Genomic DNA, 16,710 nt, shown 5'->3' with positions numbered 1-16,710 from the left:
TTCTCTTCTTCTTCGGAGAGATAAATAGTGTTTATTGTGAGCATCAAGAGAACTCACATTTACTTGTTGGAGTTTTGAGAGTGATTATTGTTTTTATGGCAAGAGCCTTAAAGTCTTTGATTTCTGTGTTTTTTGGCGTATTGTTTTCTATTTCCGTTGTTTCCTCCAGTTCCATAGAAAATGAGTAGCCCAAGCTTTAGAGAATTCAGATATTTGGGAGGATTTGGTGGGGGGAGTGTGTTTATCTAAGGTGTGGCCTTTCCTGTCTAATATCCCTCAAGTGCACTGAGGACTGGACCAAGGAGGGATCCAGTAAATGACTGTTTTTCTTCCAATCTCAGGAAATATGGAATAACTGTTTACAGCACAAGATAACATCAGGAGTATGAGTTTTGCCTCAGAGTTTAAAATTAATGTTGACAGCTTCCCACATATATAACACCTGATATCACCTCATTTATCAGAGTGCAGTTGGTCTTTGAAAATGGTGTTTCTTGAGACCTAAATCTTGGAGTTTTTAAGCATCAACAGCTTGAGGCTTGAGATGTCTCTGTTAAAGGGTTGACTGGTAGAGGCTGCAGCACTCAACATGCCCCATCAGGAAGGTGGTTCTGGGGCTGTGTAGCAGGGGACCATTGTGTTGGAGCTGCGTGCGTGCCTTTTAGCCTCTATAAGTGTGTTAGATTTAGACTTGAAAAGAAAGGCCCTCGGGCATGGTTTGATTCCACATAGTGACGTGCAGAGACAGGATACTGTGTTGACACCAGCAGCCCACTGCTCTCAGCTGTTCTCTTTTGTGAGTTTTTGCTGCGGTGATCATTTATTTTTAAGTGGTTATTTTCGCCGTTGTCATTTGGTGTATCCATATGTTGACAGTTTAATGTTTTTTTTCCATGTGCTGTTTTGATTGGTGTGGTGTTGAGATCAAAGGCGGGTGCTGCAGGCTGGTGATGTGTGGAGGGACTCATCAGCCCTCTCAGATGAGAGACGAGAGAGTTGCAGAACGAAGCTCTGCCAAGAATCTACTGTCCCCATTCTCTCCAATCTGACAGTGAAATCTCATGCTTGTTGATATTAAGTCAAACATGAGTAAGCTCAGTGTATGAGCAACAAACCCTGAATTAATGATTGCTTATGGATTATGGTGGCTACAGATATTCTTAAATTAAACGTGATGCGGAAAATATACAGAAACTAAACACCCAAACTCCAACAACTGTGCTGGTCCTGCTGGCCCGCGCTCTGAGTGATGTCTCTTTAATTCATGTGGTAGTAAAAGGAAACCCAGGCGGGCCCTCTCCTCCAGAGGCTAGGGGAATGAGGCCCCCGGTGTTTGGGTGTTTTATTAATGCCTTGACTGGCTAGCCCAGTGTAAAGAGGACAATTAGCATCATCCACCGCCATATGCTGCCCATTGAGGCTCAGACTGGGACAAAGCCAGGGCTCCTGTGTGAGGCTAACCTGGAATCACCACGGGAGTCCCCACACCCTGGGTCACATGTGGGAGCCAGAGGAGCCAAGAGATCCCCTCCCTGCTAAACGACATGTACACAGGGTGCTGGAGTTACACACACAGCTAATCACATGCTCACACTCACACTGCTTGCTCAGCAAGACCCCATGGCCCTGAGTGTTGGCTAAGCTGACTGACTGATATGTCATTCACGTGTGTGAGTGAGTATGTGTGTGTCTTTCTCTTGACATACGTAGTAAAGTGATGACGAATGAAGTTTGTTGGGGTTGTGTCTCGTAAATAAGATGATTATACTTCAGTAGGACAACAAAACATTCTCTCCAAGCCCACTGACACATCTTGTTGCATTAGGAAGCAACCTTTGAAGTTCTTGAAGGGCTCTGTTCACACAAACAGATGAGTATGCCATTAGGTCATTAAAAAATGAATTTATGTTGCTGGTGACTAGAGGATAGGGGGGGGGGGGCTGGGTGGCAGGTCTGGTAGTGATTTGTGCTGCATGGTGATAGTGTTAGGGTTGAGGGACCGGCCCTCTTTGTGGCGTGGTGAGTTCACTAGCTCTCTCTCCCTTGCTCTCTCTCCCTCCATCTGGAGTGGATGAAGTCAGAGACCACATCACTAATGTTTGGCCTCACGACCCTTTGATCCTCCCACCCAACCTGGCACAGCCACAGCTGCACAACAGCCCTCTGTGCCTCACCGCTCATCCCCTCCCTCGATCCCTCGCCAGCTCACAGCCAGGTAGCAAAATAAAGAAAAGCATAGGCTCCATATTTGATTTTCTGATTTGATTTCTGTTTCTTTGGCGAGCTGCAATTTGCAGTGTTTTTATGAACGCTTGTGTGTGCTGGTGTCATTATAGTTCCATTAAGAGCTGAGACAATCTGAAATGGAAACACCCCCTGATAATCCGGTCCTCCCTCCACGAGCCTTCCAAATGAGCCCAGCTGCCACACCACTGGCTTCTTAAACTGGCACAGCTCAGTTTGTTCACTACATTCATTAAAGTAGACATGATTCCGGCTTCAACATACAGCGCTACTTTACAAATGACAGTCGTGTAAGGAATAGGGACACATTTAGGCGAAGATACTCGTTTGCGTCTAATGATGGTTAATGAAGCCGTCCTTAATGCACTGGCTTTAGATTGTGATCAACCCACCAGGCAGGGTGGTGGGGCATTAGAATTGTTCCTCTTCAACATCATCCTAATAACTCAACCAAATCATCATCATAATGCTCCTGCCACATACAGAGAACAGTCACAAGCTACGTCTTAGAGGTTAATGACTTGGGCAAAATGCTAGGCTGCCCTGTGCACCTGCTGTTGTTATTCATGTTAATAATGTCTGTTTTCTTTTGGCAGGTGTATGCCCCGTCTCCCAACACAGAAGACTTCAACAGAGATTCTCCCTCCTACTCATCTCCCAAACCCCCCAGCAGTATGTTTGCAAGCACTTTCTTTGGTAAGTGATTCTGACTTAAGACAGTCTCTGTCATGGAGTCTAAAGATGCCAGTATTATCGGTTTTGTTCAATCTGAGGCACTGTCAATGTCTTCCCCTGCCTGTTGATAGACAGTGGACCCATGAGAAAATTTTTCTGGACAAACATCCTAACATCACACGTAGTTACTCTCTCTGTAGTCACTCTCTGATGTTGCTAAACAGTTTCAAATGTTCAGCTCGATTTAGCAATTTCTTTCTTCTGGTAGACAGTATTTCACTGAGCCTGGTCAGAGTCGCTGGTCTTTGAAGGGATCGGGTTGGTTTCTGTTAGCCAAGGGAGGCTTAGTGTTATCTCAGCTGTGTCCAGGACAGGGCTTGTGTTTCAGTCCTAAAACCAGACTGGGAGAGTGAACAACCCCCTTGTGTGATCCAGCAACTCAGCAGAGAGGAGGGGGACTGCCCTCTGTGGAAAGGTCTCTCTGGGCTCTCATAATCAAGCTGTGTGTTGTGGTTTGGTGTTGTGGTTTGCTTCATGGCAGTTCAGGCATATTGCATTTTATGTAAACTTGACTTTGGTTATTAAACTAAAGCCATTAAAATGTCATTGTTCCCTCCTGGAATCAAATCCAGGATGTCTCTTCAATTGGTTGATCCTTTTGTTACATGAGTCATTATACTGTAAAGAATAGGGATGAAACTCAAGACGGATTTCAACTCAACTCTGTTTGTTGTCATTAGATGGGACCCACAACTCTTCTGATCCGTGGAATTCCTCCAATGGGATCAACCAGCCTAGTTATGGAGGAATGCTGGGAGGATCTTCATCTCACATGCCGCAGTCAGGAAATTACGTCAACATGCACTCACATGACCGCCTGGTAAGCAGCCCAGCTAGTGATTTCTCAATGTTTCCCCTACCTATTCTTAGACAGTCTCCGTTAAGCTCTATTGCCCCATGGTCATAAAACATTTGGCTTGCATTGGTTTCAATTGAATATTTGTGGTGTGCAATATTGCAGCCCATAATATTGCCCACCCTGCCTACAGAAAAAGTCTAGCTAGGGGAAACACTGTGACTGATGTGTATTCAGCCTCCATGTCCTGTTCTGCCCCATCAGAGCACATCCCCTCCTCTCTGCTGAGCCCGTAGTGAGAGTGGTTGGTGTGAGCTGTGGCCTGGCTATCTCTCTATCTGATGTTGCTGTCTGGGCAGTATCTGTGTAAGACACGGCTGACCCCCTCTATCAGTGTTTCATCTGCTTTGTCTGCCCACTGTGTCTCAGTGGGACTCACAGGGAGCCTGCAGCTGCTGCCCAACCAAAGCCCTCTGTCTGTCTGGGCTCCACATTCATATAACCTCTCTTTTATCAAGTGATATTTTTTCACCATGCACAATGCTATTCTTACCACTGAACAAGTGTATGCTCACACAATATTGCTTTGTCCTGATGAACATGTGTTTTGTCTCTTTCAGAATTACCCTCCACACTCTGTGTCGCCAACAGACATCCATGCCAGTCTTCCTCCAATGTCCAGCTTCCACCGCAGCAACGCCAGCACTTCACCATTCGTTAACCCAACACACACGCCGCCTGTCAACACCACCGACGGGGTCATGGGTACGGCAAATATTTGGTTGATCTACTCTTAAATATCAATAGGCGAGATAAATTCCTATAATGATGTTCTCTTCTTTAATCTAAGCTCTGTGTTATAAATGTCCTCTCCTTGTTTCTGTAGTTGCTGCAAATCGGGGGAACGCCACTGGAAGCCAGCAGACTGGAGATGCACTGGGCAAAGCATTGGCTTCGGTGAGTACAGCACACCCCTGTTCTCCTCCGGGGAAATGGGAAAGCCTCAAAAGAGATTTAGATAGAAACCATGTTACAAATCCACAGAGGTTGTTGGGAGTAAGCCCTATTGGTTTACTTGTAAATGGAGGCACAATCCATGCAGCACTTAAAATTGCACTCTCTCCCTCTGAATGCCAGTTTGATTGAGGCGTTAGGCTTACATGGATGGTTAGGAATCCTCTGCGGATATCCCCTCTAGGTTGGTCCCCTCTCTGGGTGTGAATCCTGTGTTCTTGACTACAGTACCTTCTCCACTCACTTTAATATCAAATATATTTTTTATTCTTGTGTTAAATTGAGATGGTGCATTATATTAATGGCCCTCTTCAGTCTGTAAAGGAAGTGACCTCGGTGGTCACGATGGGTATTAAGTGCTATAGTGAATGCTGATTAAATAAGCCCAGAGGGATGTGTTTGCAGTTGTTTCTGGGCCTAAGCCTGGATAATTGTAGACTTAATCTCTGAGTATACAAGAAAGGAAATTGTAAAAAAAATATTACGCACCAGTTTGAATAATCCAGCCTTGGTATTTGTTCCATTTTCGATCATGTCTCCCTGCACGTTTGACACACAGTAACTCATAAACCTTTGTGCTACTGAGGATGAATATGTCCTCCTTCCAGTTAGAGCCCTCTTGGTTTCAACAGCCACAGAACCTCACAGAGAGCTCTTCTGTCCCTCCTCTTACTGATTATTTCTCATTTTAATAACTCCCGGAACTCATCTGTAACCCGGCCTAATATACACTACATGACCAAAAGTATGTGGACACCTGCTTGTTGAACATCTCATTCCAAAATCATGGGCATTAATATGGAGTTGGTCCCCCCTTTGCTGCTATAACAGCCTCCACTCTTCTGGGAAAGCTTTCCGCTAGATGTTGGAACATTGCTGTGGGGATTTGCTTCCATTCAGCCACAAGAGCATTAGTGAGGTTGGGTGTTCCAATTCATCCCAAAGGTGTTCGATGGGGTTGAGGTCAGGGCTCTGTGTAGGCCAGTTAAGTTCTTCCACACCAATCTCGACAAACCATTTCTGTATGGACCTCGCTTTCTGCATGGGGGTGTTGTCATGCTGAAACAGGAAAGGGCCTTCCCCAAACTGTTGCCACAAAGTTGGAAGCACAGAATTGTCAAGTATGTCATTGTATGCTGTAGCATTAAGATTTCCCTTCACTGGAACTAAGGGGCCTAGCCCAAACCATGAAAAACAGACACAGACCATTATTCCACCTCCACCAAACTATGCAGTTGGCACTATGCATTGGGGCAGGTAGCATTTTCATAGCATCTGCCAAACCCAGATTAGTCTGTTGGACTGCCAGATAGTGAAGCGTGATTCATCACTCCAGAGAACGTGTTTCCCTGCTCCAGAGTCCAATGGCAGTGAGCTTAACACCACTCCAGCCGACACTTGGCATTGCGCATGGTGATCTTAGGCTTGTGTGCTGCTGCTCGTCCATGGGAACCCATTTCATGAAGCTCCCGACGAACAGTTATTGTGTTGACGTTGCTTCCAGAGACAATTTGGAACTCGGTAGTGAGTGTTGCAGCCAAGGACAGACTATTTTTACATGCTTCGCGCTTCGGCACTGTGAGCTTCCCGTTCTGTGAGCTTGTGTGGCCTAGCATTTCGCGGCTGAGTCGTTGTTGCTTCTAGACGTTTTCACTTCACAATAACAGCACTTACAGTTGACTGGGGCAGTTCTTGCAGGGCAGACATTTTACAAACTGACTTGTTGGAAAGGTGGCATCCTATGACTGTGCCACTATTTTATTTCTTTTACCTTTATTTAACTAGGCAAGTCAGTTAAAAACAAATTCTTATTTACAATGACGGCCTAGGAATAGTGGGTTAACTGCCTTGTTCAGGAAGCAGATTTTTACCTTGTCGGCTCGGGGATTCGATCTAGCAGCCTTTCGGTTACTGGCCCAACACTCTAACCACTAGGCTACCTGCCGCCCCAAGGGCATTCTACTGCCAATGTTTGACTTTGGAAATTGCATGGCTGTGTGCTCGATTTTATACACCTGTCAGCAATGGGTGTGGCTGAAATAGCCAAAACCACTAATTTGAAGGGGAGTCCATATAATTTTGACTATAAAGTGTATCTCACCTCAGAGAAATGAAACTGACCCTAGCTTTTATTCCTAGTAAAAAGTGAGAGAAGTAAGATGTGTAAAAGCGTAATGGGTTTACATTGGGAAGTGCTATGGCTCAGTGGTGCACACCCGAAAGAGAAAAGTGTGTGTGAAGGTGTATGATAATCACAAATTAAGTATTTTTGTATTCGCAGACTCAATTCTATTAACATGACAAAGCTGCAGTGAAATGGACACAGTTGAGCTGGGGTGAGACAAGGGGGGTGGGGAGGCCAGGGGGAGCGATGGGGGTTCCTAACTGCTGTGGCTCAACTCTGCGGGCCACCCTTTGTGGGCCTTTTGTTCTCCGGCCTTTTAAACGGGCCATGCTTATTGGCCCCCCGCTGCCCAGGGGAGCGTGACCGATGAGGAGGCGGAGCCTCATTTGTTGTTGGTAAAATGAGTCGTGTTGCAGTTTGAATACAGCAGAAGTAGCCCGGGACCAGAAGAATGGCCCGTTGTATATTGCAGGGTCAGGAGTCACGGCTATAGACGGCCCGCTTTGGAAAGAGAAGAGATATTGGCTAATTCGTTTTGAGTCCCATTGATTTGAGACATACACTTGTGATCACAGTTGATGGTCATTACTTCTCAACAGGATTGAGTGTCTCAGGGTAAAGATACTGAACAGTGACAAATGCTTTTGACTGAGAAATGTGATTTTAAAAGAATAGAGAAGAAGCGTGTATAAATCCCCACAGGGAAAAACATCTCTTTTGGTACACAGAGTGACATGCAATAGCCAAACCATTTGGATTTTCAAAAGTTGATTGAAACACAAAAGCTTGGTGATCAAGCTTAAAAGAGAAGATTATTAATAACGGCATTCCATTGTGTTTACTGAAGTTAAACGGTTTCCTATGAGTAGGATGTGATGTTTACTTGGAGGGAAATCCTTCTGGATCTACTGCCTCTGCTAATTAGTGGGAATCAAACCTCTAATACCCTGGTTTACTGGGACACTTTCCATTATGGCACAAACTATCCTTTTAAAGGGAACAAATCAGGGATGTGTTGTCTGCTTTAATCCAGCATTTCTCTAAACAAATGAAATCCCTGTGAAAGTTTTAAAGATTTAATCTGTGTGCTTCAGAATCACATCATCCTCTCTCTTTCTCGCTCTCTCTTTCTCGCTCTCTCTTTCTCGCTCTCTCTTTCTCGCTCTCTCTTTCTCGCTCTCTCTTTCTCGCTCTCTCTCATGATAGTCATGTCGCCCTAAAACCTCACTGACCTAAGCTTTACATTCCCCACAAACACAGTGGAAGGTCTGTACATGCTACGGTATGGTAACAGAGCTCTTCTGCCATTGAGGAGACATTGTTTTTTATAGTCCATACAAGACACCTCAACTGGTCCGATCTGAGTGTATACTACTCTTCCAGTTTCACTGGGGCTCAGTTCAGGGCGTGGTCTAGCATGGAGAGGTGCGGTGGTGCAGCTCATTCAGGATAACCCCCTCCGCTCATTCACTATTGGGGGATTAATGCTGGCCTTTGTATATCTCCCTGTCTATGGCTGGGCATTCCCTCTCTCGTCACCTCCCTTATCTAGCACTCCACCCTGGGTTTATACTGGAGTTATATAGCACCATGTTAGAAAGATATTAATGGGATTTAGGGCAGATGTTAGTACACTTTAGCTTTAAAGGATTTCAACCGCTTTGTTCCTGTTTAAAGACGTTGACTTTCTCCTCTAATAGTGTATCAGCCATATATGACTCTAGATACAGTATTTGTATGATATTATCTATGTTGTGGCTAGTGGGGGAGATCTAAATAAAACAACACTAATCAGAGTTGGGGGGGCACTAGACTGGTCAGAGCCTTCAGGTGTCGCAGTGAATATGGTTTGAGGTACCCTTTTATTTTGCTTTCACTGAAGCCACTGCTCACCGTTAAAGGCCCATATGTATGCTCTGAACAGTTTTATGGGCTCCCCGGTTGGAAAATCCCCAGAATTGATGAGCCAATTTCGGCCGTGCGCCGGCGGAAGGATGGTGACACAGGCTATAAAAAGTATGGGGAAACGATAGGTTGTGATTTTAAAGAGCTGCATGTTCTGCCTTACTGACGGATCTCTCTCTTTCTCCCTCCTGTCGTCATCCTCTCCTTCTTCCCCTCTCTCTCTCCCCTCTCTCCACAGATTTACTCACCTGACCACACCAGCAGTAGTTTTCCATCCAACCCCTCCACCCCTGTAGGATCTCCATCGCCCCTGACTGGCACAGCAGGTGCTGCCGCCTCAGCAGGTACAGTGGTGACCACCGGCGCCCCCTCTGGAAGGGCAGGTAGAACATCAGTCTGCACTCTGATCTACTGCACTTTAGCAATATACCAGCCTAAACTAGTCCCAATGCCATGGAGAGATGGTGGTTATTGTTTCCTCAGAGCATTCACACTGCTTCCTTGATACGGCTCTGTCTTAGTACTGTAGGTGAACACTGCAAGTGATGTTTATCTCACGATGGTTTTCAGAGTCTCTGTGACTTTGACGACATTGCCTCATGGCGACAGCTGTTGCAGTTTACCCCCAGACAACGCCTAGCTACATAGTGATAAGGAGTCAGCTCTCTTCAGTTGCTGAAGGGGGCCAAGAGACTATCTTAGAGTTTGACATCCTCTCCTCTCAGTCACTGCATTCATTCTACCAGATAACCAACCAGATAATTCAGATAATCAGTTTCCCTGAAACTGGGTCCATAAGTAGCAGAGCAATGTGCAAGGGACATTTAATAATTGTGAGAGACACTCTGGCAGAGGAGAGAGAGAGAGAGAGGGAAAGCCCAGCGTGTTGTTTTAGTGGGCAGTTGTGCCGTGTGTGGTGATGTAGTGGCGACAGCTGTCTCCACGTATGCCCCCCTCGTCCTCAGCTGTTGCCCTGGTCTGTGGACAGCTGTTCCCCCCATGGACCGACCGGCCTGCAAAGGGCCTCATTTTTCTGCCCGAGGAGCGACAGTGACTCAGCTGATGAGGAGGATTATATCGGCTTCACAAAGAGGGATGCCGACCCCTCACGCACCCTCTTTACACCTCAGCCAGCCAGGCCTCAGGGCAGCATGCCCTACTTGGGAGGACAGAGATAGAATGCCAACACCCATTTAGATTATATCAGTGAAGTTCCTGTCACCTGGAGATTGAGAGCACCAGTTATTTGGGTGTGGATTGTTTTGTTATATAAATAATGAGACAACATGATACCAAGGGCACCAGCTTTTGTTACAATGTGAAACAGAGTTTCTCTTTACAATCATAATCCTCAGTGAATCTACAGTTTCTGTTCAATTTACAAATGCAAAACAAATACTCCACATCCATGACTTTCCATATGAATAAACATCTGCCTTTGTCCAAAACCCTTCCCAAAAGTACATTTCCAAATCTGTTGCCATTAGTTGAATAGAACGCCTCCATAAAAATGAAATTGAATGTAGCTTAAAAGGGCAACTGGGATGATTGAAAATGTATTTCATGTTTTGCGATTTAATATCCATTTATTTCTTTGAAGTTTGTTAATTAGAATAGGGGGCATTACTTAGAGGTCAGTTGGGGCATGATTTGGCAAGATGTTCAGATTAACCACAAATTGTTCCATCTGTTCATTAGGATTAGCTACTTTCATAACCCAACCAGGCAGGAACAGATATACACCCTGGTGCTGCTCAATTCAACTCTGGCTGGTGTGTTCAATTAGCCCTCTCCTCCTCCTCCTCCTCTCCTCCACGTGGGGACCAGAGGCCCAGGGAGGCTTAGTTATGAGTACTTCCTGTTTGGTTCATGCCAGGGAAACGCTGAGGCTGAGCAGAGAGGCTCCCTCATTTCCTGTTCCAAAGTTACTTTTAATAGCCTTTTAATTAAAGCCTGGCTTTTCCAGGACCTTTGTGTGAAGAGACTTTCTCTCAGAAGAGGACTAATGCTTAGTTTACACTGCTGACGATGAATTGATGGAAACAGTTCCCCCAGGTCAAGTGGATATGTAATCCTAGTGTTTTTCAGAAACAAACTGACATTAGCTAGCGATCTCCCAGTTCCCGATCTTTCTCTCTCAAATACTGAAATACCATTTTAGAGGAGAACAGGGAGAAAATGGGGCCTGCTGTTGATTTTGACAAACAGCCTAAATGAGAGAATGAGAGGTAAGCTAAACAATGTATCCATCTGTAGAGTATGCTACAGTATGTGGGCTGGGTGTTGGCCTCCTGCCACAGTAATGGAGACCAGGCGGTATAGTGAGGGCCCATAGCTGGGGCTGGCTCACTAACACAGCCCAGTATAAATAACCTGGGAGGTTTCCTCATTGTCACAATCGATTAAGGAGACTTGAACTGTTCTCATGTGCACACAACAGGCTTGGTGTAATGCATTACCTCCTGGTGCACTGTTTGTTAGTTGGAATATTTCAGACATTGGCTAAGATAAAGAGACAAATAAAAATATATTTTGTTGCATTGGATACCTCAATTTGATAAGAAGATTATTTTATTTTCACACTAATCAAATTGAGTTTATTTGTTTTGTATGTGCCATTGCACATTTCATGTACTGATAACCAGGATAACCATTCCCACACATTGTGATCCCCTCTGCTTTATGTAAAATTCAAATGTGCTCTAGAGATTACCCAGTCTGGGACAGAATGGAATTCCTTAATTAGATGTTTCCACCATTTGTTTGGACTATTGCCGTCTCTTGGTTGTCTCTAGAATCTCAGAATGGAAAGTTAATTCAGGTCATGTCTCTGAGTCTGTCTTGGCCTGCGTGTTTTGGCACGGAGCTGTTGGACTGTTACACTATACCTCAGCTTGGCATGTGATTGGTCAGAGGATATTTGTGTCGTGACCCCTGGAAGCTTGTCAGCCAATCACATCAGGCTTAGATCAGCGGACAAGAGGAGCACCCACGAGTGCAGCCTTGCTAGAGCCTTCTGGAACTTTCTGGCTCATTGGATGGAGTAAGGGACTCCTTTTGTCGTGGAAGAATCACTCTGTCAGTGTCAGTGGAAGACAGCCTCTGTCCCAGCCGGGCCTCTTATCACTGTTCACTTTGTTCCCTGGGCTATTAGCTCATTAATGAGCGGATGTACATGTAGGCCATGTCCCAGTGTGTCCCAGTGTGCTGGTGTATGTTGAGGCCTTCCACCCACGGCCCTGGCTCATGTTTCAGGATGCAGCCCAGTCACCAGGAAATGATGCAGCTGAACCCCAATGCTGAAAATACCTCTCACAGCATAACAACAAGAGACCAGACAGGATGTGGATGTGCTGTGTGTCAGTCAGCCCCTGTAGAGTGGAGCAGGATGCAGGATGCAGGTCTCTTATCATTGGCCATGTTGGGATGTCTGAATCAGCCATGTCAGGTGGATAACTGTGGTTCTCCCTCTGTCTCTCTCAGGTACCAACCAATGGTCGCGTGGTGCAGCCGGACAGAGCCCCTCCTCCCCCAACTATGAGAACTCCCTGCACTCACTGGTAAGTCTCCCTGCCCCCCCTCTCTTCCCTTCCCCCACACCCTGAGCACTTTTTAATGGACACGCACACAGTAGATGGGTTCTCTCGCGTCGGGCAGGGTAGCATTACATGAAGATTCTTGGCTGACAAATGTCGGCGTTGGGGGTGCTGCTGAACAATACCCGTCCCTTGGGGCGTGTCTCCTGCCATCTGTCCCCTACTCCGTGGGCCAGGGTGGGCTTGGGGGGGCTGGGGAGCCTGGCAGCTGTTGCGTTGACTGAACCACCACTGCTCCAGGATTCCTGCGCTAGTTGCCTGTCCGTCTGCGGACCAGAAACACGGCTTGGGATCAGTTTTCACCCCACGCGGCCTGACGCCCACATCACACATTCACACCATCGGCTGTGGGGATAAATATTTACCCACTATATTTGAATGCCACCTACAATGGGATTTTTGTGAAGTGACCAAATCTATGACCAGTGTGAACGGCGAATATGTGGGAGGGATGGGACCTCATGGTGGGAGGAGAGGACGAGGGGTCAGGAGTTATTATCTACACAGGACCACAGTTTTGAGGCTGCCTGACACAGTGATTAGTTACCATATGTCTGTCTCTGTCTGACTCTCCTCTTTCTCTGTCCTTCTATCTCAGTCTACACTATCTCTGTCCTTCTATCTCAGTCGACACTATCTCTGTCCTTCTATCTCAGTCTACACTATTTCCTGTCCTTCTATCTCAGTCGACACTATCTCTGTCCTTCTATCTCAGTCTACACTATTTCCTGTCCTTCTATCTCAGTCTACACTATCTCCTGTCCTTCTATCTCAGTCGACACTATCTCCGTCCTTCTATCTCAGTCGACACTATTTCCTGTCCTTCTATCTCAGTCGACACTATCTCCTGTCCTTCTATCTCAGTCGACACTATCTCCGTCCTTCTATCTCAGTCGACACTGTCTCCGTCCTTCTATCTCAGTCGACACTATCTCCGTCCTTCTATCTCAGTCGACACTATCTCCGTCCTTCTATCTCAGTCGACACTATCGCCGTCCTTCTATCTCAGTCGACACTATCTCCGTCCTTCTATCTCAGTCGACACTATCTCCGTCCTTCTATCTCAGTCGACACTATCTCCGTCCTTCTATCTCAGTCGACACTATCTCCGTCCTTCTATCTCAGTCTACACTATCTCTGGCTCTTCCACTAATGTTTATTTGTGCTCACATGCTTTCCTGTTCTATCTGATTTTGGCAGAAAACTCGAGTCCATCAGCAGCTTCATGAGCATCTCCAGGATGCCATGTCATTCTTAAAGGATGTATGCGAGGTACTCCTGTCCTTTAGATGGAGACTTTACCCATCAGTGTTTGACACCTTTTCACATCCTTAGTTGTTTTTCTTTCTTTCACCAGCTTGGCCACTGTTCCGTTCCATTTAATTGGAGTTTCAAATGTTTTGTTGCCATGCTTTGTATTGTTGTTTATTATTTCTATTTTGACATTTCAGCTTGCAGTAATCAGCTTAGGAGCATAAGATGCTTTAATACCAAATGAATAGTCATGGTGCTCCAAATGAGTGGTGTGCCAGCCCGTTTATCAGTTTCTATAGATACAAATGAGGATGCTTGTCTGTTATGAACACATGCATCCCTTGTGTCCCTATCTTCATCTGTTTTTGAGTGTCTTTCTTTTATGCTTTTATTATCCCTGTGGTGTTTTTTTCAAACCAAGATCACGCCATAAAATCACAATGTCCTCCATTTTTTTGGTCCTAATGTGCTTATAGTAAACTGCTCTGTCCTCTCTCCTGTTCTTCGCCCCCCTCTCCCCTCCCCTCTTCTCTCTCGGTCCTCCCAGTCTCGGATGGAGGATCGACTGGATAGACTGGATGATGCCATCCTCGTCCTGCGGAACCATGCCGTGGGCTCCACCACCAGTCTGCCCAGCGACATACACAGCCTGCTGGGACAGAACGGGCCAATTGCAACCCTCGGAGCAAACTTCCCTGCCGCCGGATTGGTTGCTAGTCGGACAGCAGCTATGGTATGAATTAACTTTGCAGAAGAAAAATATCTTGAGTGTTTTAGATGTTAAGGATATTATGTTTCATGTGTTTTGCAACTTAAGAATTGACTTTGAATACTTAAAAGAAAGTCTGTTTTTTCGACTGAGGAGAGGCATATGTGCTTTTGCGTTGCGTTTCTCCAAATAGGCTAATAAACAAGCCTTGGCCACCTGTTCAGAATGAGTCCACAGCCATGTGCAAAAACGCTGCCTTTTTCCACAGAGAGCAGTTTAATTTAAACTCACATACTTTCCATATGTGTAATGGTTGGCCTGAAGGCTTACTCTCCTTAAGAAAGACCTCATATACAGGGTTGAATGAGAAAACCAGGCAAAATGGAGTGAAGTTCTGCTTTGGTCTGGAAAGTGTTTGTCAGTTGCACTCCTATGAGGCGGCTCCTGGGGAACGAGGGGATGCAGGTCTCGGTGCAGAGCATAATGTGTTTGCCCATCCTCCATCTGAACTATTTCATATCGGAGAGGAGAGGGATTTGAGCATATCTGTAGTGGAAGTTTCAACAGAGGGAGACAGTTCTACACTAATCCCTAGGTGATGGGAAATAATTTAGGCCATATTTTTCCTGAATTTTCTGAATCAGTCCTGGCGTACGTGGGTGGAGGGTTGGATTAAGATCCTCTTGGATTAAACTCCCTTTTCTAAGAAAATGGATGGAGGCATTGAGGGGAGGATGCCGAGGACTGAAACATGCTCAGCGTTTCCTTACCTCATCATTTACTGTCCAGACCTCAGCCTCAGTCCCAGCTCCTCACAGGAACCTGTCCCCCTACCACTGGCTGATTAGTAAACATTCTTGCTGAAGAGTAGCATCTGTGAGACTAGTCCTTGCATTACTCACATGGTAATCGGGCCAACAAACCCACAAGAAAATTAGGAGGCATTTGATCCCTGGCCTATGGTAACAATCATATCCAATTTTCAAGTGGACAAGGTTTGGATGTGTTCTGTATTTCTGCCGTACTACTTCTCCCCTGACTGTTCATTTATTGGAGTTGGTGCTCCTGTATCTGTACTGCCAAAACTAAAACCAGTGCCATTTTACAGACAAGTTTACAACATTTGACAGCCTTCGCAGCAGCTTGGAGCCTGTGTCCCTTTTGCCCAGAATAATTTAAATACAGGGACTAGTATTTCTGGTTTGTTTCTGTCTGTAGAAGGAAGAAAATGTCCCAGCGCACCATGTGTTTTCAGTCATGGCCATTTTGATATTGGTGTTGTGGTCCTTGGAACTCTCAGGATAGTATTTACTGGTCTGTGACTAAAAATGCTTTTTTAGTGGTTCTCCCATGGTGCAGTTCAGTTTGGTGTGCTCATTAGTGTTGAGGGACTATAGTGATGATGTTGGTGAGCTGTGAGACTAAAAGAGGACTGGCTGTGTCTGCATGAACACAGAGCTTCCTCTGTGGTAGAGAGAGAGAGGGTCCCCTCAGACTGCTGCTCGCTCAGACAGAGCTCAGCCACCTCAGCATGGCACTCAACTCAACAAATCTGAATGGTAGGAAGCGCACGCCTGAGGCCACAGTCTCCACCCAAATAGAGGTCCTCAGCTGTATGGTAATCAGGCCCAGCCAGGAAAATGGCAGCGTTCTTCCCTCGCCAGCACCCCCGCGCCCCTCCTCCTCCTCAAGACAAAGACTTGTTTGGACACCTGTTGAGAGCGATGCAGAGATTAGCGTAGTGGGGAGGAGGGGAAGGGTTTGAGGGCAGTGGGTTAACAGAGGCCAACAGTGACTTGGGATCACATTCCATAAGAAAAATGGAAGATACACCCCCCCGTACTGGTTTCCTCTCCTCCTCCCCTAGTTCCCAGAAGAGAACCAGATAGCTGAGTGGGGAACATGTGGTAAACCCCTGCGAGCACAGCGATGGTGATGCAGCATGGTGGGAGGACCCTGTTTCACAACCAATATGGAGGGGAAAATAAAGAAATGGTCTGTTTTTGGAGTGGGTTTTGCCTTATATTGCTTCCAAATAGATCAGTGATAGATGTATCTACAAGAGGAAGAAGAACCCTCAGAACATAATGACCGTGGCTAACCCAAGAGAGAAAAGCAATAGAAATGAAAACAGAAAGAAAAGAGACGGGGATAGGTTTACCATCACATACTGCATTCGTTATTATGAATAGATTATACAGCAATACAAATGTGTGTTTGTGTTTCCCTTATCCTGAATATGAATTATACATTTTGTTATGGTGAATTACAGCACCAAAGCACCCCCCAGTGTCAGAACTGAGGGACTTGGGAACCATCATTAGTTCTCAGA

At 45.8% G+C, this 16,710-nt stretch overlaps 1 protein-coding gene and 1 non-coding gene across 7 annotated transcripts in view; both read left to right on the top strand.

The window, feature by feature from the left end:
- The window catches only part of LOC106587346 (transcription factor 12), a 95,026-nt gene that overhangs the window by 73,546 nt on the left and 4,770 nt on the right, over positions 1-16,710 (top strand). For 4 of the 6 annotated variants that reach the window (XM_045709109.1, XM_045709110.1, XM_045709111.1 and 1 more), the window contains 7 exons: positions 2,841-2,940; positions 3,660-3,799; positions 4,396-4,540; positions 4,662-4,732; positions 9,058-9,202; positions 12,303-12,379; positions 14,217-14,402. In XM_045709109.1, coding sequence (XP_045565065.1) covers positions 2,841-2,940; positions 3,660-3,799; positions 4,396-4,540; positions 4,662-4,732; positions 9,058-9,202; positions 12,303-12,379; positions 14,217-14,402 — 864 coding nt within the window. Of the gene's footprint in view, positions 1-2,840; positions 2,941-3,659; positions 3,800-4,395; positions 4,541-4,661; positions 4,733-9,057; positions 9,203-12,302; positions 12,380-13,615; positions 13,688-14,216; positions 14,403-16,710 lie in introns of all 6 variants that reach the window. The other 2 variants (XM_045709114.1, XM_045709112.1) reach the window with 2 other exon arrangements.
- LOC123730857 (small nucleolar RNA SNORD35) lies at positions 9,357-9,441 on the top strand. Its single transcript, XR_006762309.1, has one exon. It is a non-coding gene; the product is annotated as a small nucleolar RNA SNORD35 (small nucleolar RNA).

This window comes from Salmo salar, chromosome ssa26 (assembly GCF_905237065.1).
Source record: "Salmo salar chromosome ssa26, Ssal_v3.1, whole genome shotgun sequence".
Taxonomy (NCBI): domain Eukaryota; kingdom Metazoa; phylum Chordata; class Actinopteri; order Salmoniformes; family Salmonidae; genus Salmo; species Salmo salar.
Note: the sequence above shows the minus strand (reverse complement) of the source record. Positions and strands in the feature narration are given on the sequence as shown.